The 27647-nt window shown below is 49.6% G+C and overlaps 1 protein-coding gene across 6 annotated transcripts in view; it reads left to right on the top strand.

The window, feature by feature from the left end:
* The first annotated feature begins 1167 nt into the window (after window positions 1–1167).
* LOC105188282 (protein Fe65 homolog) overlaps window positions 1168–27647 on the top strand; it is a 172044-nt gene continuing 145564 nt past the window's right edge. For 3 of the 6 annotated variants that reach the window (XM_025302795.1, XM_025302785.1, XM_019843644.2), the window contains exon 1: window positions 9825–9932. Coding sequence is in view for 1 of the 6 variants with exons in the window: in XM_025302787.1 (XP_025158572.1) it covers window positions 1183–1222 (40 nt within the window). In the remaining 5 variants the exon portion in view is untranslated. Of the gene's footprint in view, window positions 1223–9823; window positions 9933–27647 lie in introns of those variants that run through there. The other 3 variants (XM_019843643.2, XM_019843646.2, XM_025302787.1) reach the window with 2 other exon arrangements.

The following is a 27647-nucleotide window of genomic DNA, read 5'->3' as shown; positions in this document are numbered from 1 at the left end:
ACCCTTTATATATATATATATATGATGTGCGTATGTATGAGCCAATTTTGACGTGCTAAAATTATTCTAGGAATAACACAAATTTTACATACCTCTCTTTTTTCATTCATCAGCTTTTTCTTGAAACGTTCAATCTATCTCCAAGATTGTTTTGAACGATGACTGTTTACTAATGGCGAACAATGTGTCCCGGCCGAACGTGTGCCTCGAAGACATCAACTGATCTCACACACCGCTCCGTCGTGGAGAAGGACGCGAGCTCTCGCAGTCGAGCGCGTAATCCACCATTCTCGGACCGGCACATTTGCGTTGCAGCCGGAGCGGGCGGAAGGAGGGTGGAACGCGTAATTTGCGGGTTGTAATACCGCGCCCGTCGTTTGTAACCTGTTCAGGACACGTAAGTACAGCCAAGAGAACAGTGCCGGGGCGAGAAGTAACTACGTAACCGCATCGTCTCATTGAGGGGGATGTTTTCCCGGTTCTGAAACGGATGTAACTACCTACCCGTCTGCGTGGCACCCCCGGAAAACGCATAGAGGTACTCGATCACCGCTCGCTTCATCCTATTTGCGGGCGGTGCCGGCGCCGCGCCGCTTCGGAGCTCTCGTCTAAATAATACATTGCGAATGGCTGCTTGGCAATTAATCGCCGCTCGTGGATGACTTTCAATGCTCCCACCTTGAAAAAGTGACTCGTCACAAATGTAAACAGAAGAGACGTTTTGTGGTTATAGAGTCGAGAACGGTCACCGATGACAGATCAATCGAAAAACATCTTACGGTTCTGCTTATCTATTTATGCCGATCCTCGCTTTTCTTACGACGCCATAACGTAACACCGAATATGTCGGACTAGCGCAATGTGTACGTCTGGTGTCGAGTGTAGGACAGAACCTTTGAGCTTGTAAACAACTTCATGTCGGTGCACGGGACGCCATTACCGTTCAGTCTCACGACATCGCGCGGAGAAAGCGGTTAACAGTGACGGACACTCGTCGTATTACGCGTCGATTTCCGCGCGAGGTCGCGATCAGCCGCGTTTCTCCGATCGTTTCGTGTCCGCGTGGTGAAAGAACAATGGACAAGTGCACGACAGACGAACAATGAGTGAATAAGTGAGTGATGAAAAACAGAATCAGCAGGTGGCCGGGCGGATGCAGCGGTCGACGAGAAGGAGACAGCGATGGACGAGAGGAAGACAGCGCAGCATCGGCGTCGAATCGGTGAGTGACTCAATTGTGATTAATCTTGATTAATCGGTCGTTTGCGCCAATTCTCGCCACTCCGCGGGCGAAATGCTCTCCCAAAGTATCATTCGATGTTAATGTTCGATGTTATGTACGCGTGACGTCACACGGTGCAACGGTAAATAGCGAAGGTCGAGCGCTCGAATTACGCGGCGGCAACTTCACGACGTCACATGGAAACACACAAGCGCGCATGATGTAGCAGCTTCGTTTAACCTCGCAACGCCTCGTTGTTCTCCTAGCGTATCTTTTCACCGCGAACGGTCGTGATACGTGGCTATATCTAGGCATGATGCATTTCTTCCGGAAAGTGTCGTCCGGAAAGTATAGCTAGTAAATAATAAAGCACACGCGTGTGATAGCGAGTGTACGAAAAAATTCAAATTATGCGGCAATGCACGACGCCAGGAGTGCGCAGGCCGTAGAGTTTCTCATGTGAGATATATCATCATTACCTCTCCCAGTTGGGAAGAAATAAAAACCAGGTTAGGAGAGGGCGGCGGGATGAAAGAGAAAGAGAGAGAGAGAGGGGGGGGAAGAAAGAGAAAGAGAGCGGAGGAGGTCGGGAAAATGGAGGAGGGGACGGGTCGAAAGATTCAAATGAAATTCCGCGCTTCGGTTTACGGTCACGCTCGATTTAGCGGGTGGCTCGACGGAGGCGAAAAGGATGCAACCACCCGGCGGGGGGATGCATTCATTTTGCACGGGTCATAAGGCCTCCGCGCGCGATGCAGGAGAGGAAGGGGCCCGGGACTTCTTCGCCGAGGTTACTGCACTTCGGGGACGAGTTATCCTCTCCATCAGCCACTAGGAATTCTCGCCCGAGCGTTCCCCGAGCAAATTCCCGAGGAAGCGCGAGCTCCTTACGCAGGAACGGTTTTGCCGCTGCTAGAGATAACGCTCCGCGTCGATTTAAATTTCCGAATGCGTCGCGCGCTCCCCCAAACGGATTTATAAATAAATCCCCCCTATGTTGTTGCGCGCGAAAACCGAGCGCGAACGTATATTGAACGATCGATCAAGTTCTCTCGATCGTCCTTCCCGTGAAATGTTGTCTTCCAAATTGATCGAGGTGAATGGTGCTATAAGCCGCGCTTCTTTATAATTTAGCAAATTAAACATCTTCTTCGTAAACAATTGACTTTGAAATAACTACCGCTACCGGTTATCGTTTGGCGCAGCTGCGACGCCCTTAGGCACTTGCGCGCCAATTAGGAAGGGAAAAAATAACTTGTGCAGTAAAAAAAATAAAATGAACTCGCGAAAAATGAGGCCGAAGGATTCGCGCCGCTGCCGCGAGGAAGGTACTCGAAAACTCGAAACGGCCGGAAGAAGGGCGAGGTGAGAGCGAAGATACGACCGAACAAAAGCGAAGGCACCAAAGGGGAAGAAAGAATTGGATTCGCGGGCAAAGGCGCAAAAAGAAAGACGCCGCTTTATGAAAGCATCTTTCTGTCCCGCCGCGTGGACAACACTTGTTCCGCTATCCCAGAAGAAGGTGCTCTCCTCGCGCGGGATGAGGCATCACGGGGAACGCAGAAGCATTGACCACGAGAAATTTCTAGCAGTGATATCGGAACGAAACGTCCCGATCCTTTCGCCCTACCGGCGGCTACTCCATACTTTTTAATCGCGCCGCGTCCGAGATGTATTTTTTCACTGCTCTTTCTTCCCGCTTTTGCCTCAATCAAAGCTCGATATATCGTGGTCTGGGATATTTCGAGGGCATAATGTGTATCGAGCTTCAAGAATTATTATCGCATCATTATATAGTATATTTCGTCAATGACGTAAAAGTCTGAGATAAATCTCCAATCAAATTTTCTTTAGCAAAATACATAATCGCTGGTATTATTTTCCAATTCTCTCATTTTCAATCTTGTTGTCTGGATCTCGAATTAAAGTTTGCTTAAGATAAATTCTTTTTCTTTTCCTTTTTTTCTTTTTTTTAATAAAAGGGGAACAAAGCGAGACTTATTTCGCTAATATTTCTCGCGTGGTATTCTATTATTTCCGAATAAATGATCTATTTTATACGTTCCATAACGGGCAAAAGCCCGCGGAGAGTTCTTGTAGCGAGGTTACTTTCCATCAAACTTTCTCGAAGTCGTCGGCGGATAAAGTACGCAAAGTATCCTAAGATATTCGAAAATCGAAGAGAGCTGCTGACTTCCAAGCAGACGAACTCGGACGAACTCGAAAACGGTGAAAGCACTTTAACAGGCATCATACATTTATATGGACCCGATCCGCGATTGTTTTTCCATCGCGCGGCATGCCGGCGTACTTTACTTTAGGGCTCAATATATGAATCCATTTGCACCCATTATAGCTTTTTCATAGGTATATCTGCGTATCGATGTGGCAAAAACGTACGCACAAAAATAGGAAAAATATCGTCGGTTTCGCGTGAAAATCTCTTCTCTCTATCGCATATTTTTTAATCCTCCCGAAACTGCATTAAATCCATCGTGGTTTTCTCGATATATCACAAGGATTCTCTCTGATCTTTGTTCAATTAATTTATAAACTAAAAGTATAAATTTCTCCAACGATGGAGATCGAGTATTATTTTATCATGCTGAACACAAAGGGGTTGTATATTATTGTATATTCACAAAGTTTCAAATTTATTACGAAGTCATTATCTCGTTACAAGTAGTTGACTTTGTGAATTGACCGGAACCCTCATCAAAGAATCAGAGAGGCGAGAGAGGCTCTCGTGAATAATTCCGCGGTTGGAAGAAAATCCTCGTAGGGCTGACTGTGTATATCGCTCCAAAGTACATCGTCCACGAGACGGTAGGTGAAATACAAACCGCGAAGAGAGGAGAAGGCGAGAATCGGAGTTGAATGGTCGTTTGCAAAATTATCGGATAGAACGAGGGAAATCGGACGGAGAATCCGCGTGCGGCCGCCGACCGCAAATGCCGGATGCGTGTCCCTCCTTCTCGCGCTCTCGCCACCGCTATACGCTCGTCCTGCTTGGTCAGGACCTCCGTCCCGTCCGCCAGCCCTGCTCATCGGAAATCATTGCCACGCCACCAATTGTCAGCCGCCAGCACGTCGGATTGGCTCGGATCCCAATACAACCGATTCGCGATTCCATCCGGCACGATCGCGTTATCCGGATTATCCGCGGTCGCGCCCCTTGAAATTCCAGTCGGTGGGACGTGGAGAAGTTTCGGATTTCGAGGCTGACTTCCTGGGCGGCTCGGATTTTCCAAGTTGGAGTCAGGAAAAGAATTTCACGTATCGACGGCATCTCGAAATGAGAGAACGCTCGGTGCCGGGGGGAGGGGGGTCCGGCGTGAATCTTAAATTAACGTACACCACGCGAAAGCGTGAAATTGGTGCGCCGTCGACAATACGATTAACGTCTTCTTAGAGAGAGAGAGAGAGTGTATCGAAGGTTTCGGAAATAAATCCTCCGCTTGCGTAAGGTTGATGTTTTCTCGGGCGTTCCCGCGCCACGACGATCGCGGAAGAAATTTCCTAATCGCGTCTAACTTTCAAGAGTTCGAGAGTCACGCTACAAATTATCGGCGGGAACGCGGAGGGGTCCGCGGTAAATCCAGATTTAGAAAATTCAGATTTAGAGAGTCGCGCGGAGCGGGGATGTGAAGGCCGTGGAAGTGCGCAATAAATTCGAGGGAAAAACGGGAACAATGCGCGGAGGAGGGGGCGGGGACGGCGGCGGCGACGGCGGCCTCGTCGGAACTTCGGCGAAGTTAGTTTCTCACGATTAAGGGGGGAAGGAGGGCTTACTGCCTCTTACATCGAGCACGCCGTTCCGGTATCTCTCGCTTCCGGTATCTCTCTCTCTCTCTCTCTCTCTCTTCTCTTTCTCTTCGAGAGACCATCGCACCCCCGGAGAGGATCTCGATAGCGCCCGCCACGGTTTGGCCGAATGAAATTTTAATTTTTGATAAGGCGCCACTCGCACTACACCCGCGGCAGTTTCCCCGGCGTTTTCCCTCTGCTTCGTCCTCCTCCCTCCCTCCCCCTCCCTTCTTGCCTCCTGTCCGACCCAGCATTGCCTCACGCACTTTCTCGCGCGCGCAACCGGCGCCAGTTTCGAGATATTAAATATCGCCGGCAACGGCGATACGGAGCGGCGGCGAGCAAAATTTTCGCGAAACGGGCGCACGGACAGCCCTTGTGAATCTTTTAACATCGCCTCGGAGAACGAGTTGCGTACGTACGCAGGAAAGCACAACTCGTTTCCGTAAAGTGCGTTAGGCTCGGTTACGCCGATAACTTGGCTTAATTTCTGCCTCGGCGATCTTTCCCGTTTCTTCCCGAGGCAGCGAGCTTAGCTGTACTTGAAAGTAAGGCTGGGTTATAAGCAAAGCCGGGGAACCCCAGGCCATTATCCAACAATTGCGACCTATCCGAGACAACTAATCGTCCCTTGCGTTACCTTGCCTCCCGTCCGAAAATTCGAATCGACTGTGCCCTAACCATCACAGTTGGCGCTTGGAAATGCGACGGTGGTTCCGCTTGTCACGAAACGCGAAAAGTGACGGACGAGCCGGCTGGCTGGCTGGCTTGAGGGCTGGCTTGAGGACAACGCAAGGATGAATAAATGGATGGGACGGGGAGAAAGAGAGGGAGAGTGAGGCCGCCAGAAGTGGGTATTCCATGGCGTGTGGCTGCAGTCGTAGGTTCAACAGACGAAAGTAAAATACACGACGGGGTGACGGAGCGACGAAGAGGGGTGGATGAGTATACCGCGGAAGGCTTCACATCGTAGGGCGTAAACCGAGAGGTGAAGGGTGGCAGAGCGGTGCGTTACGCCATGTGTGAAATTACAATCACCCACCCCTAATGCCCTCCCTTCGACTCGACTCCGCTCTCGCACGTGTATACAGAGGCATGACGTACACGGGGTGTTTCGGAACTCACCGCGACATTGAGCGCGCGATGCTTTAGTAATTAACTAGTCGTATTACTCCTTGTTTAATTTTCATTTGTGCACAATGAATAGAATAATCACATATAGATGTCACACGTCACGTGAACTTTTTCTTCTTTTCTGGCGTAAGCTACGACGTAAGCGCGACGTGCAAGTAGGCGAATTAGACACGAGAATGATTCTTTTTGTCGATTCAACGGCGAGTTTAAATGAGTTCCATTCTACGTATGCGCCTCTCGTTATATGCGTCTCGTTTGCCGCATATCCCGACGCACCTACACAATCACGGGCAGCACGGCAGCTAGAACCGTGTATTGCGCGAAGGTTCGTCGGCTCTGAAGAGCCTTTGGTAAACTTTGACGTGTAAACCTGTCGAGGCCGACCCTCGACGCTGCGGTCGCTTATGCGGCGGCGGCTCGAAAATATAATCGTTTAATGACCGCGCATACGCTTTCGAGACAAACGCTTTTGCGGCGCGGCCTAGCTGAGAAATTTACACATAGCCGCCGCCTTTCACACCGCTTATTAATTCGCTGCTCGAACACACATAATCGGTTACGTCGATTCGTCTCGTCTCTTTGAGAGGATCGACAGGCTTGCGCTGTAGACTGTAACATTTTCTCCGTGTATCTGAGTGACCGCGTCTACGAGAAGATCTTTGTCCAAGATATTTAACATTATTACATTTCTCTCTCTATTTTTTTGTCGATTGTTTCGAAGCGTCAGATCTGACGGTAAAAAGTTATCGACCGATCTGTTACAATCAACAACAACAATTTGAGTGTTGATCGCGGTAATGTTGGACAATTCGCAACGCGGATCCCGCGCATGTAGCGGCAGGACAAGCTATCTTGATTGGCGTGGATTATGAATGCGATGCAGCCATTAGCACGGCAATTTTCCGAGCAGTTTCATTTAGCGGCTAGCATATAACGAAGCGCGCATTTTCCCGGCGAAAGGATCGGAGCGAAGCGCGCGTCAGATATTAATGTTGCAAAGTCCGATTTCTACCGAGTGCGTACAGTCGATGTGCGAATCTCATGGCCGTGTCGGCAGGTCGTCAGAGAGGATGAGATTAATAAATATTAGAAAGATATGAGGAAAGCTTGTGACCCTTGCTGATTTAAAGAGACGTTCCGCCTCCGGGTACTTTTTTAATAAATAAGCTGCTGAAAATTACTCGGAAAATTGTAGCTTTTTTTGCATGGACCGCCGGGTAATCGTTCCTCCTCTCTGACTCGGTCCACTCGCCGTCCGGAATAATTAATAAGCCCGAAACCGACGGACGCAACTGGACGAAACGATGGAAGCGCCGACGCGATGCGACGTGTATTTAAATGTCCAATCTGGCGAGATTCGTCTCAATAAATTTTCCGGCTTAACCGACCGGCTCTACTCTTCGGAGCCCGTCGAACACGTTGAATACAGCGATAAAACGCAATCTCCGCGAGCAAATATATAGGTCGCTTCGGTATCGGACAATGTTTTAGTGATGGATCATTTAACGAATTCGCAGCTGATTTTACTGGATGAAAACGTGTGTATCGCGTCGAAGAATTGGTAAAAAGTACGTTATAATACATAAGAATTTTTAATTTAAAACGACCGAGAAACAGACTAATCGATACAATTCGTCAGATTATCAGTAAGGCTATTAATTATTGGAGCTCCGAATTGGAATTCTTTTTTTTACGAAAATAATGCTAATGCACTATTTTTGCTATATTATCGGTGAAAAAATAATCCAAACAAAGATTGACCTTTCGTAGTTTTTCTCGTAATAAATTCGAATTGCAAAATAGCACTGATTCTCTCTCTCTCTCTCTCTCTCTCTCTCTCTCTCTCTCTCTCTTTCTCTACTGACGAGCTCTTCTGCTCGTTCTGATTTCAACCATCGAAGTTTAATCCCGTCGTCGCATCGTCAATTTTTAATCTTTCGACTCGAAACGTAAGCATCGATATTTGATATTGGTGTTGTCGGTATCGAATAGGAAGTAGCGCACAGAGCGGCTAAAGAAGGCGAGATAAGAGATACAAGCAATTTCAGGACGACAGGTCTCTGTTGGTATTGATTTTTGCACGCTTGTCGTAGTAGCGCGTGGCACGACCCAGCAATTCACTTTTGTAACCCTCCCTTCTGGCTCTTGTCACGCTTTCTGAAGCCATTGTCTATTACGACCGTTAACGAGCCTTCGATCACCTGGCAGAACGCCTCGCCAATCCGCCGCGAGTTTTCCGATTTTCCGATCGCTTTGCTCGTCACTCGTCGCTCCAACTCGTTTAATACATCACACTAGAGCTCGACGCGATTATTACATCTTTTTTCCCTTCTCGACGCGAGCATCTGCATTTAAACGCGTGTAGTTTCATTACAAACATACCGAAATTATCAAGGCGGTGAGTAAACTTCTCATCCGAAGTATCGTTCTCTCATTATTAGCAATATCGCTAAGTGGTGTCTTATTATTATGATTTCCCAGCGGTACCTCTCATCATTAGCAAGTAACAAGCGATTTTCGAGGTAATTATTCACCGTTGTTGCTCGAGTTTTCGAGAACGTTAGAGCGCATTCTGCTTGGGAACTTTGCGAACGAGCGTCCGTTTATTATTCAGAAGAGTGCAGCGCGAAGGAAAGAGCGGGAGAACGAGCCTGCTATAATTATCGTTATCGGATGCGAAAAGTAGAAAACGCCATGTACACATCGCGAGTCATACGACAACGAGGGGCTGTTAAGGTAACTTTCTAGACGCTGATTAATCCGCAAGTCTATATAATTTATAGGCAAAATTAATGACCGTGTGTTCCTCGAAGGTTGCCGTTACATAATTCTCCGTCGGCAGCGTGTTTCTTCCGATCAAAATTCTCGGTTTCCATTGCGGGATTCTGTAACTCGGGATGTTGGCCGAATAATTTTCTTATTACCGTCCGACTCTACATTTTTATCTATTCTGAAAAATCTCGGGAGGAAGATTAAACACACACACACACACACGAAAAGAGCCAGTTCGACGATGAATCTTATCGCGACTTCCTCTCTCGATTCGCGTTTCTCGCAAGATACGACTGACGTTTGGGGTGCCCACGTGCGCGCCGACGTTCCTGAACGTTGAACGAACAGTGGGGGCAAGGGGTTGCTATCGTCAGCCAATGGGGGTTGCGTGCGCGCGAGAGAGAAAGAGAAAGGGACTCGCAGAGGGTTGCAGAAACGCGGTGGCGTCGTCGCTTGGCAGCGCCGCGACGCCCTTCACGCGAACTAGACGCTCTTCTGTACACGACAACCCCTAGACTCCTCGGCGTTTCTAACCTCACCACCCTCGCACACCCTCGTTCGTGTTCGCGTGACGCGTGTGTTCCGTGCGCGCTGCGTTATATCGTTCCCTCCTCGTTCCCCGGCGCAGTCCGCGCGTTATCCTTGTTCCGGAAGGTTCGTTGCAACCAGGTGCAACCGGAGGATAGTGTGGGCCGAGGGGGTGCGAGAGAGAGACAGAGCGAAACAGAGAGAGAGAGAGAGAGAGGAAGAGAGAGAGAGAGAGAGAGAGAGAGAGAGAGAGGGAGAGAGAGAGAGAGAGAGAGAGAGAGAGAGAGAGAGAGAGAGAGAGAGAGAGAGAGAGAGAGAGAGAGAGAGAGAGAGAGGGAGAAAGCGAGAGGGAGAAAGCGAGAGAGAGAGAGAGAGAGAGAGAGAAACAGAGAGACAGAGAGGGGAGAAGCCAGCTGGCTCCAGGCTGCTCGCGAGAGTCCTCGAGGGTGGAAACGATTCGGACTTTGCTGTAAGTAATTTTTGTCGTTGTACAATTTTACGAATTGCGCGTTTCGAAAGGTGAGGGACTTATCGAAGGATTCGTGAAATAAATTTTGACCGACGTCATCGATGGCACACGGTTTTACGACCATCTTCGTGAAGAGTCGAGCTATTATAACATATTGAAAACCACTTTGATTTTCTCACTATTGCAGATAGAAACGTGATAGACGATATTTAAAATAGACGATATTTAAATCAGTTATCGTATTTCGCTCTTTCTCGTTCTAACTTTCCGCGAGATAAACGGTTGCGAATCTTGTGGAGAAATTAGGGACGTGAAAGTTATTTCTGAATTTTGAGACACATTCCAATCGGCGGCATTTGTATGACGAATAAATCATGTTTTGCGAAATAAATTATAGCTTTGTTTCAACGCGATATGAATATTTTTACTTGGGTCGATACGCAGTGAGAATACATATCCGCTAACAATACATTTCACGAATCGTCCAATCCTGATTGATCCGATCTCGCGACAACAACGCGAAACACACTTTGCCGCAATATATTATAAATATATCGACAGTCGCGCGACAGCTGTCTTAACGATAAAAGGTCCATATTTTTCATTGGCGCTTTTCGAAACTGCTGGCGCGAGTTTAACGCTTTTTGGTCGGATCTTTTTCTGGCTATAGAGCGATAAGTGTGCTCCGGTTATTGCGGGAGGTAATTCTCGCCTATTGTTCTCGCGCACCGCTGATAAGCACGGAGAGCGCTTTTTCTTTTTCTATACGTGATGAGAATTCGCGCCCAACAACCCGCCGGGCGTTACGATCTGACCTATAAAGTTGCCTAGCTTTTTACTTCTTTCTGTCGCATTTTCGAAACGTTCATATAAAAACGGCACCATAACCATCACCGTCGTATTAAAAAGAGTGACGGATATAAAAAATGCGTTAACCAGCTGCCATCCGCTGAAGATTAATGTTTCTGGTTGCACGTAAAATATTTTCCGCTGATGCGCGGAGTCGTCTCGTCTAAACTTCTTCTTGTCCCGGACTCTGATAAGAGAGCCCCGCACACAGATAAATATGTCACTCAGCGCGATGAGTTTGTCACAGTTTACCGCTTCGTGACGCGATTGTCAATCGATCTTTGACAAGCGAGGCACTTGTCGTAACTGTTACCCTCGTACATCCTCCGGAATGTACGAGGAATGTACGATCGCCGAACGCAGTCGAGCAGTCGTCGAGTCGAGCGCTACGTCGAACGGGGGACCTAGAATTTTATATATTTTCGTTGCGGCAGGTCGATACGCCAAAGTTCCCGCAGTAGCTCTCGCGAGTATAGCGCGGTCCGAATCGGGACGGATGGAAATAAATTGCAGCGGGTCTTCGATCCGAAGATCGATCTCGTGTAATATTTAAAGATCGCGCACTCGAGAGAGAAAGAGAGAAAAAGACAGCGGGGAGAGTCGGAGGAAAAGCTTGACGTAGTCTCCTTCTTTTCTTACATTGTTCCCTTAAAGTTGGGAAAGCCGTGTCGCTTGTGGACCGAACAACGAGATCGATACCAGACATGTGTTACGTTCCTCTTTCCTTATCGATGAGCTTTTAATCTTTCGGGCTCTTGTAACAGCGCACACGCTATCCCAATATTTAAATCTCCTTGGCTTATACGAAGGAGAGCCAGCGTGAGCTATCTTGAGATCGAGATTTCGTTTACCGTGCAGAAAAAAATGAGCTTCCGAGTTTTAAGGAGAAACTCGATCTACCCACAGTCGTTATTTCTCGCGCGTGTATTAAAGTTTACATTAATGTGGTAGAGAATATCGCGATTACATGATACACGCCACAAAGTTCGCGATCGGACAGATATTCATCACGTTACCGAATGAATGATGATCATCCGCCCCGTTCGCAGCCGCGCTATTCATCTCCCTGACGTCTATTCGAGTCGCCCATTGGCTGAAGTCTCTCGCTGGGCCCATTCATACCTCTAAAATTCTTGTGGGAGGAGCAGCAGGTCGCGGAACCGCAGAGAAACCCAAAGTAAATGGATCATTTGCGAAACAGCAACGCGCGAAACCAAGAGTGTAAGCAACGAGAAAGAGAGGGGGAGGAGAGAGGAAGAAAAAGAGAGAAAAAGAAAGAGAGTGAGAGAGAGAGAGAGAGAGAGAGAGAGAAAGAGAGAGAGAGAGAGAGAGAGAGAGAGAGGAGAAAGAACGAAGACCGAGAATCGAGAACAAAAGCCGACGAAAAGCGGCCTCACCTTTCTCCTGCCTGGCCTCCCTCCGCCCTCTCCCTCTATTCTCCTCGTTTTCATTCTTCCGAAGCATGTGTCTCGCGCAGATACCACGTTATCTGCGCATTATTATTTTTCCTCCGAGCCTGCTTCACCGCCGGAAGTGGCGGCAAAGTCTTGGCGAGTGTTCTCCTTTTTTCCGCCGTCGTCGTCCTTTCGCCTTACGCCCATGTCTTCGTCATCGTCATTGTCTCCTCCTCCGTGTCTACGTTGCTTCTTCCTTTGTCTCCTTGGAAACCTTGCGGTAGTTATGCGACGTTCGGTCCCGGTGTTCGTGGGGGTCGCAGAGGATGCCGGGGGTGGCAGCGGGCGCGCGGGGCGGGGGTGGGCGAGGATACGGTCCCGGAACGTGACTTGGATGCAATATTTAAAAGCGGCGCAACGTCAATACTCTCTCTCTTCTCTCCCGACCCTTTCTCACCGTCTCCTGCCGCTCCTGCCGTTCCTGCCGTCGCCTCCACCGCCGCCGCCGCCGCCGCGAACTCCTCGACGGATGCCGGTTATCGTAAGTACGGCCCTGAATCGGCCCCGCGGTCTGACCTTAACCCGGGATCATCCCCTTGTTCGACGCAGGCTTCCCCGCGCGTCTCGCGTTGCTGTTTCCTGAATTTCCTTTTTCGACGCGACGTATGGGGGATTTCGGGCGGAGGACGGCTTTTTTTCGAGAACCGCTCGAACGAAGGGGAATTCGAGTGTGCTTAAAGTCACCGTGGACTGCTAGATGCGCCCTTTGACTATCGCGGGTCAAAAAGCTGCTGAAACGCGGTTGCGCTTTTCTCATCGTGTGTCACCGAATTTCGTGTCTCCGTGAGTCACTTACTGCGCTCGTTGCGATGCATTTCTGGATGAAGGCGTCATTAGCACGTGCGAATGTGAGCATACGAAAGATTTTAGAAAGGTCGTAAGACACTTTGGTTAATAGCACAGCAAAGGGATGCGCTATTTACGTCACGCTCATCTCCTCGCGTAGCACCGTCGTGAAAGGTTATTATCGAAGGCAATCGCGCAAATTAAACGAAGATCGAAGACATAACACCGCGGTCGTCAATGACACCCGTGAGTACGCATATACTTTATCATTTCCCGAAGCGCTTTATATAATTTATTGCTAATGCCTTCCTACACGGCCGGAAAGTCGTCTTCGTTCGTTTCTGTAAGCAGCGAGCGGGGAAAACGAATGAGAAATCGGTAAAAGGAAAAAGAAAGAAATAGAGAGAGAGAGAGAGAGAGAGAGAGAGAGAAGATGTACGAGCAGCGATATAAAACGGCGAGAAAATGCAGGAAGTTATGACAATTATGAGGGAAGGCGGTGGAGGAAGAGGCGTCTAGTTGTGCGACGGGTCGTGAAATGAAATCGGAACGGAGGACGATCGTTTATAAGTTCGACAGATGGAATTCTTCCTCCGTCGCCGTTTCTGCCCTCTTTCACCTCAGCGCTCCTTCTGCAGCGACAAACGCCTGTCTATAATCTAATTAGGATGTCTGATGAAAAAAAGAGAAAAAGAAAAACGAATATCTTGAGAAAAAGCCGCTTGAAGATTATCGACATCAAGTTCGCCCACTGCTTGATCATAAATTTGCCGCATTCGTATAATTTTATGCATTACTTGCTGTACAATGCGATTATAATCGCCATACAGATGCAGAATGTAAAATAAATTTTTATAAATACGTAATTGCAAAAAGCAGGAAATACTCGGAAACTCAATTGCGATATTTTTCTCGTTGATTCATCGATCGACGAGTAGACACGAACGCTGTCACTATCGCCAACAAATGTGTTCGACAATATTTCTTGAGAATTGTTAGTTTGATAAATACATGTGGGTGTACATTAGAACTTGAAAGGACTCCGAGGCGGTCCTTCCCGCTCGTCGAGTCCTTCGAACCTGGCAGCCTTTGATGCTGGAAGGGAGCACACGACGCGCGTTTCGACGTGTCCTTCCTTCTCTTGTAAATTCGCGGGGCAATCCAAAGTGGTGTATGCGGGTCACGAAGAGAAGATCCGCGTTCGTGCAGCCAAGGTTGACACGACCTAATTAAGAGAAAACTATAAAGTTCCCCCTGCTGCCGCGCGCGCGACTAGACTCTCGCAATATTCTCTTTATTAATCGCGTTCTAGTTTCGTCTTTCGTAATGCTCGTTTATTCCGCTACTTCGATTATGTGCAAGCGAAGTCCAGCTTGCGCAAACTTTTGCTGCATTAATTCAGCCGCTCCGACACTAAATGGGATCTTGTTGCTTGAAAATTTAAAGTCAGGATACGTTCGTGAAATAGGATTTACGCGAGATCCCTGCGATGTAAAACTGCGATGTAAAAAAGAGCAAGAGAGCAATAACGAGAACGCGTAACTTTCCTCCTTTCCTTCGCTCGTGATGTCGCTTCCGAGAAAATTCCGTTCACGTTTTGACGCGCCCTTTCATTGATATATCCCACGTGATGTCGCCGGATGGAAGCTCACGTGGTAATACGCGCGTAATTGATCCGTCGATTTAAAGGTCCCCGATGTGTCGTAGTCGAGCTTAAAAATGACAATGAGCGGCTTGATACGCTATTTTATCGCGCCCGTTTCACGACGCCGCCGTTTTACGCGTCGCGCGAAATTCATCGGGTAAAAAGCAAATCAAGGTTTATGGCGGTCGTAGTCATTATCCATTCATGTCGAAAGCCGATGCGAACTATCCTCGCCAGTGTTCAATGTAAGTGCTGAGCCAGCTGATCTGCCGGCAATTTGCAAGAGAATAACTTTTTTTACGTGACACAAGAAAATTTGTTAATTCCTTCCTCTCTCTCTCTCTCTCTCTCTGTGTGTGTGTGTGTGTGTGTGTGCGCGCGTGGCGTGTATGTGTTGGATATAAATTTGAAAAATTTTTTCAGTTTATAACAGGCAACGCGCTTTTGTTTTCTTGCGCTTAACCAATAAATTAATCGTTTGTCAGAGGGTATTAATATGTCGTCTTTAATATCGCAATAAATCGCCGTGGGTTCCGACATGAATTCGGAAATCCTTTCGTAGCTGATTAGCGCCGATTAAAGTAAATATTTAGGTCGCTCTGTTGTTGCGGGTTAATCGCTAAGTAGGGTTGTATAAAGGGATGCGGGTAGCGCACCCCCGTCGCGTCGCGACGAGAGTTGGATTTATGGTGGCTGTTGCGAGACTCGCTTTCTCGGAATTCGCAAAATTTAGAGCCTTATTCCCTTAGCAAAGACGACGGGTCGAGCAAAAAACAAGCAAAGGAGAGAAGAGAAAGAAAGAGAGGAGTTGAAACGCCGACATCCCTCCAATTTCTCTTTTCTCGTCCTCTTGTCTTAGCAACTCGCCATTCGTCGGTTGATTTCGAGAGAGAGGAGGAGGAGGAGAGAGAGAGAGAGAGAGAGAGAGCAGCGTCTTATCTGAAATTTCATCCAAGGGAGAAATTCTTTATCTTTGACAAGAATCGCTGGCTATATGTTCCGCGAATGTCGCTGGCGGTCGTTTCGCCCGGAAAATTTCAGTTGTCCTCTAAGATATCTCAATCTTGTAAATCCGAAACACGGATTTAGGATTTTCCGACGGATTTACTGGACGCGCCTTTCTAACGGAACGGGGAATCAACGGAGGAAATCAACTACCGGCCGTGATATGAGAAGTACATCTGAGCAGTTGATTCTTGCGGGGGGAGAAAAATTTGTACAAAGCCAGCCAATCCTCCTCGGCAGGTCGAGTGTCGATCGAGACTCTCCCGGGCCTTATACAGCGGCGTCTTAAAGTAAAGTTAAAGTTACCAAAACGCGCGGGTGGGTGTCGCGGGACATCTTGTACAACGATTTGCATGAGTAGACAATACAGGCAGCGGCATAAAAGAAGATATTACCAGCCAGCTGTTCCACGATTCCGCCGGTAACGCGCGCCAGCGAGAGAGGTCCGTCGGAGAGTTCCGCCCCTCCGTGTCCTCCTTTTCTTACTCGGCTTCGCACCCCACGCCCTTACCCTTGACTTTCTCACCCTCCGCCCGTTCGAGACACCACCTTATCCCCGAGCTTAATTCGCAAAGGAAACGGTCGATGAAGGGCGTGCCTGCTGCGCGCCCGTGGAAATTCGGCCCTGCGAGAGGAGACTACGAGAGGACGAAGGGGAGGGTTGGAAGGAGAGAGCGGGATATCGGCGGCGGGATATCGTGAGATGCGAGAGACGATTTCAAATGTGTTATGCGTCGCGCTCTTCTCTTCTTCCTTTTTTTTTCTCCTTTTTTAATCAAAACCTTCATACCCGCGCGTTTCCACGGGGATAATGTCCGGCGAGTTTCATATTCTTAATATACAGGCAACGTAAATCCCCCCCTTCGATCTTCCGCGCCCTTCCGCGTCCCGCGCGTTTCCGCACTACGACTATCCCGTTGCTCGCAACCCGCGCCTTCGGATATTGGCTCGATGTCTGTCCATTTTTTCATCCCCCGTATCTCGACCCAACCTTGAACCCTGCAAGGTCGCGTCTCGAGGGGATGAAGCCGCCAAGAATTCTTCATCGAAAAGCGGCATCTCGTACGTTTTATGGTAATGAATAAATTACGTTGTTCTCGCGCGAGTACGCTCAGGAGACCTCGTCGTTTAACGAGATTCTCGCCTGGCCGATTGGCTTGTCGAGGAGAAAGAAGTCCTTGCACGAGAAATGTTACGCTTACGATTTTTATTAACAAAAACGGAAAATTGTCCACGATACTTCCTGCATTTACATGAGAGAATCGTAGCGCCGTGAAAGTTTGTCCGATTGCGAGTCCCTCCCAGGTTACCCGTTACAAATATCAAGTAATTTAATTTCGTTCAGAATGCGCGCGTCGGGAAGAGTTTCGTATCGCGCTTCTTAGATTTCCTCCGCCTCCGGCTGAAAGGATCGTTTTTCCAGCTCTCTGAGAATATTTAATAGCGAAGTTTTTCGCGACTTCTTACATCGATTCCGTTCCCAACTCAATTCAGCTATTTGAAACTTAATATAATTAACTGTACAATGTGAAACGCATCAGCGAAATATTCATCATGCCGGTCTTTGCTAATGTTTGAATTATACTTCCCTCCTCCCCTCTCTCTCTCTCTCTCTCTCTCTCTCTCTCTCTCTCTCTCTCTCTCTTTCTTGCGTAGTCAGCGTGACGTCGCAATTACAGAACATACTATGTATTATCTCGGAAGCATCTATCACTCCAATACGGGGAGCAGAACGGATAAACATCTCCTCTCATTTGCATAAGTAACAACGTTGCTGCGCTCCTTGTGATCCTTGAGGCGCAATCAATAAACTCGAACAATAAACGTAAGGATGTATCACAGGCCGATATTAATGATTATTGACCGTAAGGTCACTTGCTTTGAGAGCGCGCGAGGTTCTTTGGTAACGAGGCCATAAGGATGCCAAAGGGCTGGCTGGCGCTATAGGTTTGCGATTAATTCCGGCTGCAACACGCGCGCACTTGGCTAGTTACTCCATCTTTGGAGAACCTAATTTACGGAGTGTACTGCAGCGGGGTCGCGGCGAAACTTGGAGCTCGTAAGAGGCAACGCTTGCTGATATCGACTTCCTCAAATTGATGGCCCAACGGCGATATTTATGTAGATTAAGTATAGTGAACACGGCTGAATTAAACGGGAATATTTGTAGAGACGATTATTGATCAACAATACCGTGATGATGAAGGGGCAAAAGGGCGGGGGAGGGGTGGAGATTTCGTACGCGATTATTATTATATCGACAAGCGGAAACGTTGGATTTTTGTCTCGGATTGATAATAATACAAATAACAAATAACATACATACATTGATCATTATCACACACACACACACACACACATAATGTTAACGCACACTCGCTCGCAGTCGATGAGAGCGTGCGTGATCGTTCGTCGAAATGTTCGTCGGTGATATCGATGTATCTCAAACGCCCTAATCATCCGCTCAAAACTAAATATTTGAACGCGAGCTTCGTGATCGCTCATATTTGCATGCAGACCTGCTTCAGGATTGGCGATGCCTCGCAAAAGCCTGCTCGCGGCGCTGTATCGCGCAAGCGGAGTATAACACACAGCGAGTCTCCCGAGAACTTTCGACCTGGAAATTCAATTTCCATCGCGAGGTTCGCGCGACGTCTCGCGACCTTTCCCCCGCCCGCCATCCCCCCCCCCCACGGCCATGCCTTGTCCTCTATATTTCTTTCTCTTTTTCGTGTCTTCAACAGTAGCTATTCACTCCCTTTTTCGTGGATCTTATCTCGCCCGAGAGACGTAGAACACCGAGACAGGCGATTTCTACCTCTTTTTCCTCTCGCGCGTGAAGAGTAACAAGAGAGGCGCGAAGGACGCGAGGGACACTAGAGAGGGTAACTTCCTCCCCGTGAACATTTCGCACCCGGAGATCGCGCTGATGCCCAGAGAGGAAACGATCATCGCAGTAAATTCTTCGCGCGAGGTTTCACGCGACGAGAAAGAGAGAACGGGCGGGGGGGGGCTGGGGGGAGGAGACTTTTGTTATGACATTATGTACTGGTCTCGTGCGCGCTTCTCGCGACGTCCTCGATAAAGCGAGAAAGAAGTTTCATCCGATGGATGAAACGTAAGCCGAGGATCTACCTTTCGCACAGGTCGAAATTCGGTACGCAGGTGTTACACCGATTCGCACGGGGCGAGTAATTTCCCGTCGCGGCTCGCGATGCGATCTACTCGGCGGGATTCAATAGCGTTTTGTACTTTCGTGCCGGGGCCGAAAGCGAGACACATAAATCATCCCTTCGCGGTGGATGGTCGCGCCGAATCTTTCATTTACCGCAATCAATTCTCGCGCGACGCCGCCGTACGTACACCGTATTCCATCGGCCATTTTTGTCCCCCCCCCCTCATTCCTACAGCTTTCGCCCTCGTCTCACAATATTGCGGCTTGTATTGTGTACGCCGTCCAAGGGTGATACTTAAAGACCGTGTTTCTATCGCGACGCTGGTATCTCGGCGAGGCCGACTAACTGGCAGAAAGGGCTCGTGAGGGTGGGCGCAGATACACGTGGGTGAGTGTGCGCGCGCGTATACGTTTCATACGGGGTGTCCCGAGCACGCTCGCGCTCTCTTTCATCTACGAAATTCTCGGCTCATTCGAACGAATCGTATGGTGGTGTCTCGGCAGTTGAAAATCGGTTGCCTCGGCGCGCGAATTCCTTTCCAACTTGGGATATTTATTTAGGTAAGAAGCGAGACGGTGTGTACTCTCCGAAAGTTTGCTGAAATATCGCCGGTACTTTTCGCCGGCCACCACGTGTAGATATCGGGTCACTCGGAGCCTCGGGACTAAGTGACACGGCATTTTCGTAAAGAAAAGTCCAGCGCTGTGAGTCGCTCGAAAAATTCGAGAACGACCACACAGTACACCCCGTATACGCGTGTGTGGGCGTACGTGTCTGTGTGGGTCGCTACATGGAGCCGGCTACAGAGGGATAACACCACTTTATGTCCCCCGGAGGTCGTAAAGATACCAGAGACGCGTCTCTCCACCTCTCAGTCTATCTTCCTTCCTTCCTTCTCCTCCTCCTCCTTCTCCTCCTCCTCCTCGGCCGCCGAATCCAAATTCACGCGCTCGCACGCGCGCGCGTACGTTTCCCCACTTTCTCGTCCGCCTTTCGTAGCGGCCGCGGAGAGATCGATCGTTTCATTTATTAGTCAGGTACGAGAAGCCGGCAGAGAGAAGGGGAGGAAGCCTGCAGAGAGAGAGCCCGCAGTGAATCTGCGCTCCTTCAGGGCGCGGAGGAGGAAGCACGAGGTCTCGTCGATACGAGCAAATCGCGATCCGGTGAAGCAACTTTGGAAGCGCGATTAATACAATTCGCGGATACATTACGAATTGCGTAGTTTGTTGCAATTATGGGCAAGTTTTTTGACGCGTATCAATCTCTCCAACACCTGCAACTATGCGACATTCGAGCGAAGCGCGACGCTTCTGCTCGTTAAATTCATCTACGAGAAGCGCTGGGTATTTTTACAAGAGGCACAGGCCTCTCGTTATATATATATATATATATATATATCGTTGCCAACGTAATTTCGATATTCAATAATAGCCAGGCACGAAGCAATTTCCGCGACTCAGCGCGGCTAAATTAAACGACATTAAATCACGGGCTGTTCATTACCGAAATAACGGCGCGCGCTCGGCACGAAACGTTCGCTCGCGCTGTTTCTCTTTCCGTCATAGCAATTCGATCTCGCGTGCGACTTCCATCGATGTGCACTCGAATACACTTTTGTGGCGAGCGGCCAGCGCGGCGTGTTGCGCTCGCCTGGACGCTGGAAGACAGGTGGGACGGGCGGCACAGCCGCGCTTTATCGGCCAGGAAACACCAGCAAGTCGTGCATTGTGACCGGCCGAGATTAGAGCCATTGTTTTCGCGCTCGCCCGACCTGAATGGCGTTCCTCCCCGACGGCGAGGAACGAGAACGAAGCGAGAGACACGGGGGTGAAGGCGCGCGCGCTCACGCGGGAATAGGAACTCGTTTCGACGTCGCCCTTGTTCGTTCGCCGCACGTAGCGGACGTGCGCGAGCTTTATTAATTTCCGGAAATTGAGGGCCGTATCTAGCGCTGAACGTCAGATCGATAGGTATTCTCGACGTCGCGCGATCCGATCTCTCTCATTCTCTCCTCTGCCTCCTCCTCCTCCTCCTCCTCCTCCCTCTCTCTCTTTCACCCTCTTTCCATGTCCGTCTCTTTGTCTCCTTCATTCTTGATATGCTGATACGTTTTATCGCGCGTCCGGTGCCGTCCGAGCCGTGCGATATGCAACGGCGCACGGGAAAGTTGAATAAACAATAATTCAGCCGCTTGAAATTCTCGCTGCTGCCTCCGAAACATCGGAATTTTGTTTCCCCGCTCGGTCTCGCGGTCTCTCTCACGTCGCGATATTCCGGATATAATATCTCAAGACTGTGTGTCGGCGATTGACAGCTCTCTTTTATTATAATTCCATGCCTCGCCATCGCATGCTCCCGCAACTTTTCCGCGTATATATGCGCACGCTCTTCGATCTCTCTCCCCCCTCTCTCTCTCTCTCTCTCTCTCTCTCTCTCGCTTCCATGTATATTTTATTTAAATATCTCCCGATCCTCCCTATTACAGATTCATTCGGGACAAATAACGTACGAAGTGTGTTTCAAAAACCGAATCGAATACATTGAACTCGCCCGGCGACATGATCGATCGATGTTGCAGGTCGCGGATGTTTGTTCGCGGCCGCGAGAACAAATGTGTTTTTCGAGAAGAGCCCGAAGTTTTCGAAGGACGAAATGGAATAGTAAAAACCGTCGTGCGGAAGCGAAATTCCGACTGCGCGAGTCTGTTTGCGCTAGATTCAACGGACGAATGAAGTTCGTTAACCGGCATTCTATGCCGCCAAGGCTTTGTGTAGCTCGGAGAACAATTTCTAATTTTCTGTTACAATGAATGGGCTCCGCGGCTGCAGACAGAGGAGAAAGTAGTGAGATAGAGGGAGGGGGATGGAGAGAGAGAGAGAGAGAGAGAGAGAGAGAGAGAGAGAGAGAGAGGAAACGGAAAGGGCTCTGAGAGGGCACTTTCATCCCTTTGGATTTCCGACAGAAAAGAGGTCTCGATTAAAAAATAATGTTTCATTAACTAAAATTTTGCGGAATAATTGTTTGTCAGAATACAATTGTTCGCCGGAGAAACCCCGCGCTTTTATTCTCTCGCGGTCCCACATGGATACAACCGTGTGCTCTTCCCTTTTCCTGTGTGTTTATGTGTGGAAGGGACTACGTTCGTTAATAATTAAAGTCTAATCATTGCGCCGAGAGTGTAAATCATTATACTTTGAACAAACGGATTTAATTTCTATTAATTGCACGTTGCTTACGAGAACAAAGCTTGTGCACCAGGTGCCATGTTTTCTTTCGCTACTTTTTCTCAATGACGCACATTAGATAGAAATGTTACCTTGGAAGACACAAAGTCGCAGATCGTTATATTACGATAATTCGATCATGGCGATACTCTTGCTGGAAAAACAAAAGGTTGTGTTGTCGTTGTAAATTATTACATAACACGCTCACATATCGATAATGATCGGGACATAATGCATAAGGAATAGTAAACACTCATGGTGACGAAACAGTCGCACACAGGTGAAACAATGTTTGTTATGTTTATACACGAGAGGTCGATTAATCGCTGGCACTCAGTCAGTCAGTCGGTCGGTCGGTCGGTCGGTCGGTCTCCGCACGTCGAAGTCGGCCGCGTCGAATTCACACCGCGCGTACGGCGAATACTTTTTAATAAGTTTTAATTACAATTACTATTTCGTGATTCTATAAATATATATCGCTGCGCGCCCGCAGTCGCAGACCTCGTTGCGGCGAGAGCAGTCCGAAGCGTATTAACGCGAACGCGACGCATTACGAAAACAGCGCGGGACTCGAGAAATAAGAGCAAAATCGTTGCCGCGCGCAAACGAACGCGATGAAAAAGAAGGAGAGGATTTGCGTCAGTGTTTACCCGCTTTACCCCGCCCAAAAGCGTCCGTTCGGGACACTGAATGGCATTATCTGCTTCTCGCCCCTTCCCGAAAGCCTTCGGCGCGGCCTCGGGGGTCGCGAGATCCTTTTTACTCCTGCCTTTTTTACTCGCTCCCGCGTTAATCCTATTCGCCCAGCCGCCTCCCTCTTCTCCTTTCTACCGCCGCGTAAATTACACCATATGCGGAAATGTAAGTTTATAACGTCCGATAATTGTTATTTACGCATGTCGCGATGTCAACGCCGCAGTTTATATACCGTTTCTCGATACTTGGGGTATACGTCATGGCTCGGGGTGGAGTGTCGGGAGTGCTTTTTCTATGTTTTTCTTTTTTCCTTTTTTTATCAGTGGCGTGTTTATATCAGTTTCACCCTCATGGGAATTTGTCGACTGGCGGCCTCGTAAATTGCACGCTGTACGTTGATAACATTTGGTAGGTATAATGGTGATTTATCTAGCCGCATAATTCTCGAAATACTCGCGCGCACGCGTGCGCGAATAAAGCGCTTGAACCCGCGGTCAATTGTACCGCGATTTTACGGTGGCCAAATGGCGCAATAAAAAACATTTGTGCGCGTATTACCGAAAACGTTTGAACGGCAATTCGAAGTATGCGTCGCTCGCGCCCCGTCATTTCACTGACGACCTTATCGCGTCGAAACGTATCTCGCGTTCAATCGCGCACGAAATGTGATCGGCTGATTCAAGCTTCATTAACGCCATAACGATGATCGTTGTGACGTGAGGAATTAATAGGCTGGATTACGAAGAGAGATATGTAAGGGAAAATGACTGACGTTTAATTTATCATCCTGCATCCTGGCGACGTAATTACACGACGCGAATAGAGATAAATAATGTACTTCGTGTAAATTAAACGCGGAAACGAAAGCATCCGATGGAACACTAAATATTATGTCTGTTCCTTCTCTCTCTCTCTCTCTCTCTCTCTCTCTCTCTCTCTCTCTCTCTCTCTCTCTCTCTCTCTCTCTCTCTCTCTCTCTCTCGCCTGTAAAAAACATTAAAATACATGGTAAACAAATATGAAAGCGCAATGCTCACGGGTCGGATAACAAACCAACAAAGAGAGAGGTCAGTGCTCTCTTTTTCGGTACGACCGATACCACTCGGTGGCAAAAATGAATTTACGAGAGCCAACTGTGTTTCTCTTACAAATTCAGCGATTCTCATTTCGTACTCAATTCGGGCTTCATAATTATTCACACGATTACGAATTATTAGAATGCTGTAATCTTGGACTATACGAAGAGATGAAGAATGACGCGATGTATCAAAACGTGACGAGAGAAGCCTCCCCGAGGCTGCTCATGCGCGCTTCCAGCGGGTTCGAGCGAGCGAGCAAACGAGCTGGCACATTTTCTCGTCCAACGTTAATTCAATCGCCCGACATAATTCCTTTCCCGCAGCTTTTATCCCCTTTAATCGCCCTTGAAATCGCGTCACTCTTTTCCGTTTCCCTACGAGGAAAATGAAATCCTCGCATGTCGGGCTCTCAGCGCCTCCGCGCGCACGCGCTGACGATATCTTCCGCAGTCATGTCATTATCCGGGGCGTGCGTCGAGAGCCGCTGACGAGGATTATAATGGAGGACGCGTGGGCGCGTTTGCTTGTGTGTGTGTGTGTGTGTGTGTGGGAGGGGGGGGAGGGGGGGGTTGGTGCGTGCGTGTGGCGGACGATCGAAAACGAGAAAAGTAGGTAACTGCGCTCGTGGAAAAGGAGAACGAAGAAAGGACGACGCATGAAATGCCAGGCGAGCGGACAGAGGGGCGATGAGATACACCGGCGAGCGAGGAGGAGGACGAAGAATGCTTGCGAGGATGGTGTTGCCCTAATTGCATGCCAGACAGCGACTGCATCTCTTCCACCTCTTCCTCCTCGTCGCCCCCCCCCCCACTTTCTCCTCTCCCTCTCGCGTTCCTTCATCCTCTTGTCCTCCGCCAGCATTTCATCCCTCTCCATCTCTGGTAGCACTATTTGCGAGCGACCCACCTCCGGCGGCACGCCAGTCCGGAAACGTGGCATAAGAAACGTTATTGCGCCACTCCACGAAGTTTCCTGGTACGAGGAACACCCGCTTGTCTTCCTCCTCCTCCTCCTCCTCCTCCTCCTCCTCCTCCTCCTCCTCCTCCTCCTCCTCCTCCTCCTCCTCCTCCTCCTCCTCCTCCTCCTCCACCTCGTCCTTCTCAAACACCTTCCGCTTTCATCTCGACCTCGTGCTCCTTCGCACACACACACACACACACACACACACACATTCTGTCTCTCTCTCCCTCCCTTTCTCTCTCTCTCTCTCTCTCTCTCTCTCTCTCTCTCTCTCTGTCTCTGTCTCTGCCTCGGCCGACGACACACATCCAAAAGAGGCATCGGACAGAGTATATTACGCGCCGGAGTTGACGTACTTCTCGTGTCCTTTCAAGCAGGTCCTACTTGAAACGTTGTCGTGAGAATATCATTATGGCTACCTCATTCCCAGCCGTGTATTTATGGACCGCACAATAGCGAGCGTCGACTAGCAAACACTGGCGTAAAACGAGCTCACCGCGATAAGAACGCTATTTACACGAAATCCGACGCGCGCATAGTAATCATTCCTGACGCGCCAGTGAATGTCCAGTCGACGAGAGACAATATTCGTGCGAAAAGTTTGCCCGGTTCTATTACGAGTCTCGTGGTAAGACAGGGAGAAAAAAGCGCCTCTTCCCAGCACGCTTAATAGTTCAGAAGAGAATTTAACAATTCTCCTGCGATAAATAAAGGCTCTCTCGCCCGCTCGGGCGCCGAGAAGCTCGGTGTAAATTACACGGGCCATGGCGGAGTATCTTTACAACTTTTCGACACGCGAGCAGAGAGGAAGAGAGAGAGAGAGAGAGAGAGCCAGGAGAGCTCGTCGTTCCGATCCTGGCGGAGGTGGCGGCGGTGACGGCCGGGTGGCTCCGCTGGAGTCCTGTACCTGTTGATCCCTCGTGTCGGAGAGCGAGTCTACACCCCCGTCGGGCCCGGCGCCCGCCGACGCGCGGGGGTAAAATAACTGCCGGTGGGGAACGGGCCGGAATTATGCCGGCCTCTCGAAGAGCGATAAAATAAATCATGCTTCGCGAGGACACGCGCGTTGCGGCTGTATCCAACTATTCCGCTCTCATCCACCGTCGCGGCGCGATATCCCGGCTTCACGGTGGATAAGGGTGGCGAGGCAGCACATGGGGGGGGGGTTTCCCTCGGGAAATCAGAGAAAGATGCACTGCGACTCGAAGGGCCCCCTTGCAGTGGGCGGGCGGGGAGAGGGATCCTTGCCTCGGCGATTCCTCTGACACCCTTTTACTCATCCCTTTGCTCACGACGCGACCGTGCCTCTTCGTGTTCGCCGCCATACGCGTACTTGTACGCTATGCTTCTCGTCTCCCGATGGTCGAACACGCGGCTGATCAGTTCGGCAAAGTGATGCACGGGGTGATGAGAAAAGAGTCACAGGAGAAAGAAGGGACGAGAGAGGGAGGAAAGGAGAGAGACGCGAGCGAAGCCCGAGTTGGGAAGACGGATGCATTGCGCCGCGATCGCATCGGCGACGGCGCGGCGCGGCGTCCCGTTAAATTGAGTTTCGCGCATAATTCGCTGGAGAGTTTGCCGCGTTGAATTCGGTTATTGGACACGCGATTGTGACCGGAATGCCGTACCGACTATAACGCGGGAGAAGAGCGACTTGTCGGGGACGAGCGAGTCATCGAGGCCGTCGAGAGATCCTTTTCTCGAATTCCTCACATCCGTTTCATCCAGCGTGAGTTCTGAGAGACGGTTGAATAACTGACGGTCGTATAAAATTGATTCCGTCGGGTACCTCTCTCTCTCTCTCCCTCTCTCTCTCTCTCTCTCTCTCTCTCTCTCTCTCTCTCTGTGCTTCTTGCATATCAATTTTCACGAGTCGAATCATGAGTGTCAATCATGAGTAAGGTGATTTGACGACAGGTCATGAGCGGACGAACCACGGCTCGACAATGAGAAAAATATTTGTCCTCGGGCGATCGATTCGCTGCGGTGCGGACAACCGCGTCGTAGGCGATCCCTTCTAAACAGTAGCGTGTCCCGGCAAGGTTATCTCTCGGCGTGAGGGAAGCACGCAGACGCGGTGCGGTGCGAGATGCGACGCACTCGTGACAGACCCGCGGAAGTAGCGCGGGCTGCTCAAAAAGCCGCGGTCGACCGGCCAAACGAACATTTGCGACTGCTTTCCGCCGACAGCGCGAAAACACTCGAGCGCGGCGCAGTGCGCACTCCACGTGGCAAGCCCTCGTCCTGCGCGAGGACGAGTCTCGAGGACCCGCTCTTCCGCCCGGTTCGCTGCTTCTACCGGGTGTACCGCGAGCGAGTGAGCGAACGTCGCGCGAAACACACGGTGATGATGCCACACGGCGCGAATGTACACCGCCGATGGCGGCGACACGGTGGTCGTCGTGTGTGTGCGCAGTGCCGAACACGAGAAACCACTCAGGCAACCCGTTTGGGGTGCGTTTCCAGAGACGAGCCGCTCGTGTGTGTGCTCGCTCTCTGTCTCTCTCCCACTCTCGTTCTTAAATGTGCTTCCGGATCCGTGTGCGGCGAGACGGAGGGTTGAAATAAAATACGGCCAACCTCCTCCCTCCCTCTCTCTCTCTCTCTCTCTCTCTCTCTCTCTCTCTCTCTCTCTCCCATTCTCTCTTCCTCCTGCTCCTCGGACTCGCGGCATCCGGGATACCCTGGAGTTTATCTCGTTTTGTCCCTTCGACTTCGGGATAACCGACATCAAGGGAAATCTTCGTAGACCTTTCGCCGGCGAGGATCTTCGTTTCGCACGATAATGAAAGGGATCGAGGGATCGAGTGTCTCGCGTGGAATATTGTTGCCATTAGGCGC

The sequence above is a fragment of the Harpegnathos saltator genome, unplaced genomic scaffold, assembly GCF_003227715.2.
Source record: "Harpegnathos saltator strain DR-91 unplaced genomic scaffold, Hsal_v8.6 scaffold115, whole genome shotgun sequence".
Classification (NCBI taxonomy): Eukaryota; Metazoa; Arthropoda; class Insecta; order Hymenoptera; family Formicidae; genus Harpegnathos; species Harpegnathos saltator.
This window is presented reverse-complemented; position numbering and strand designations above follow the sequence as displayed.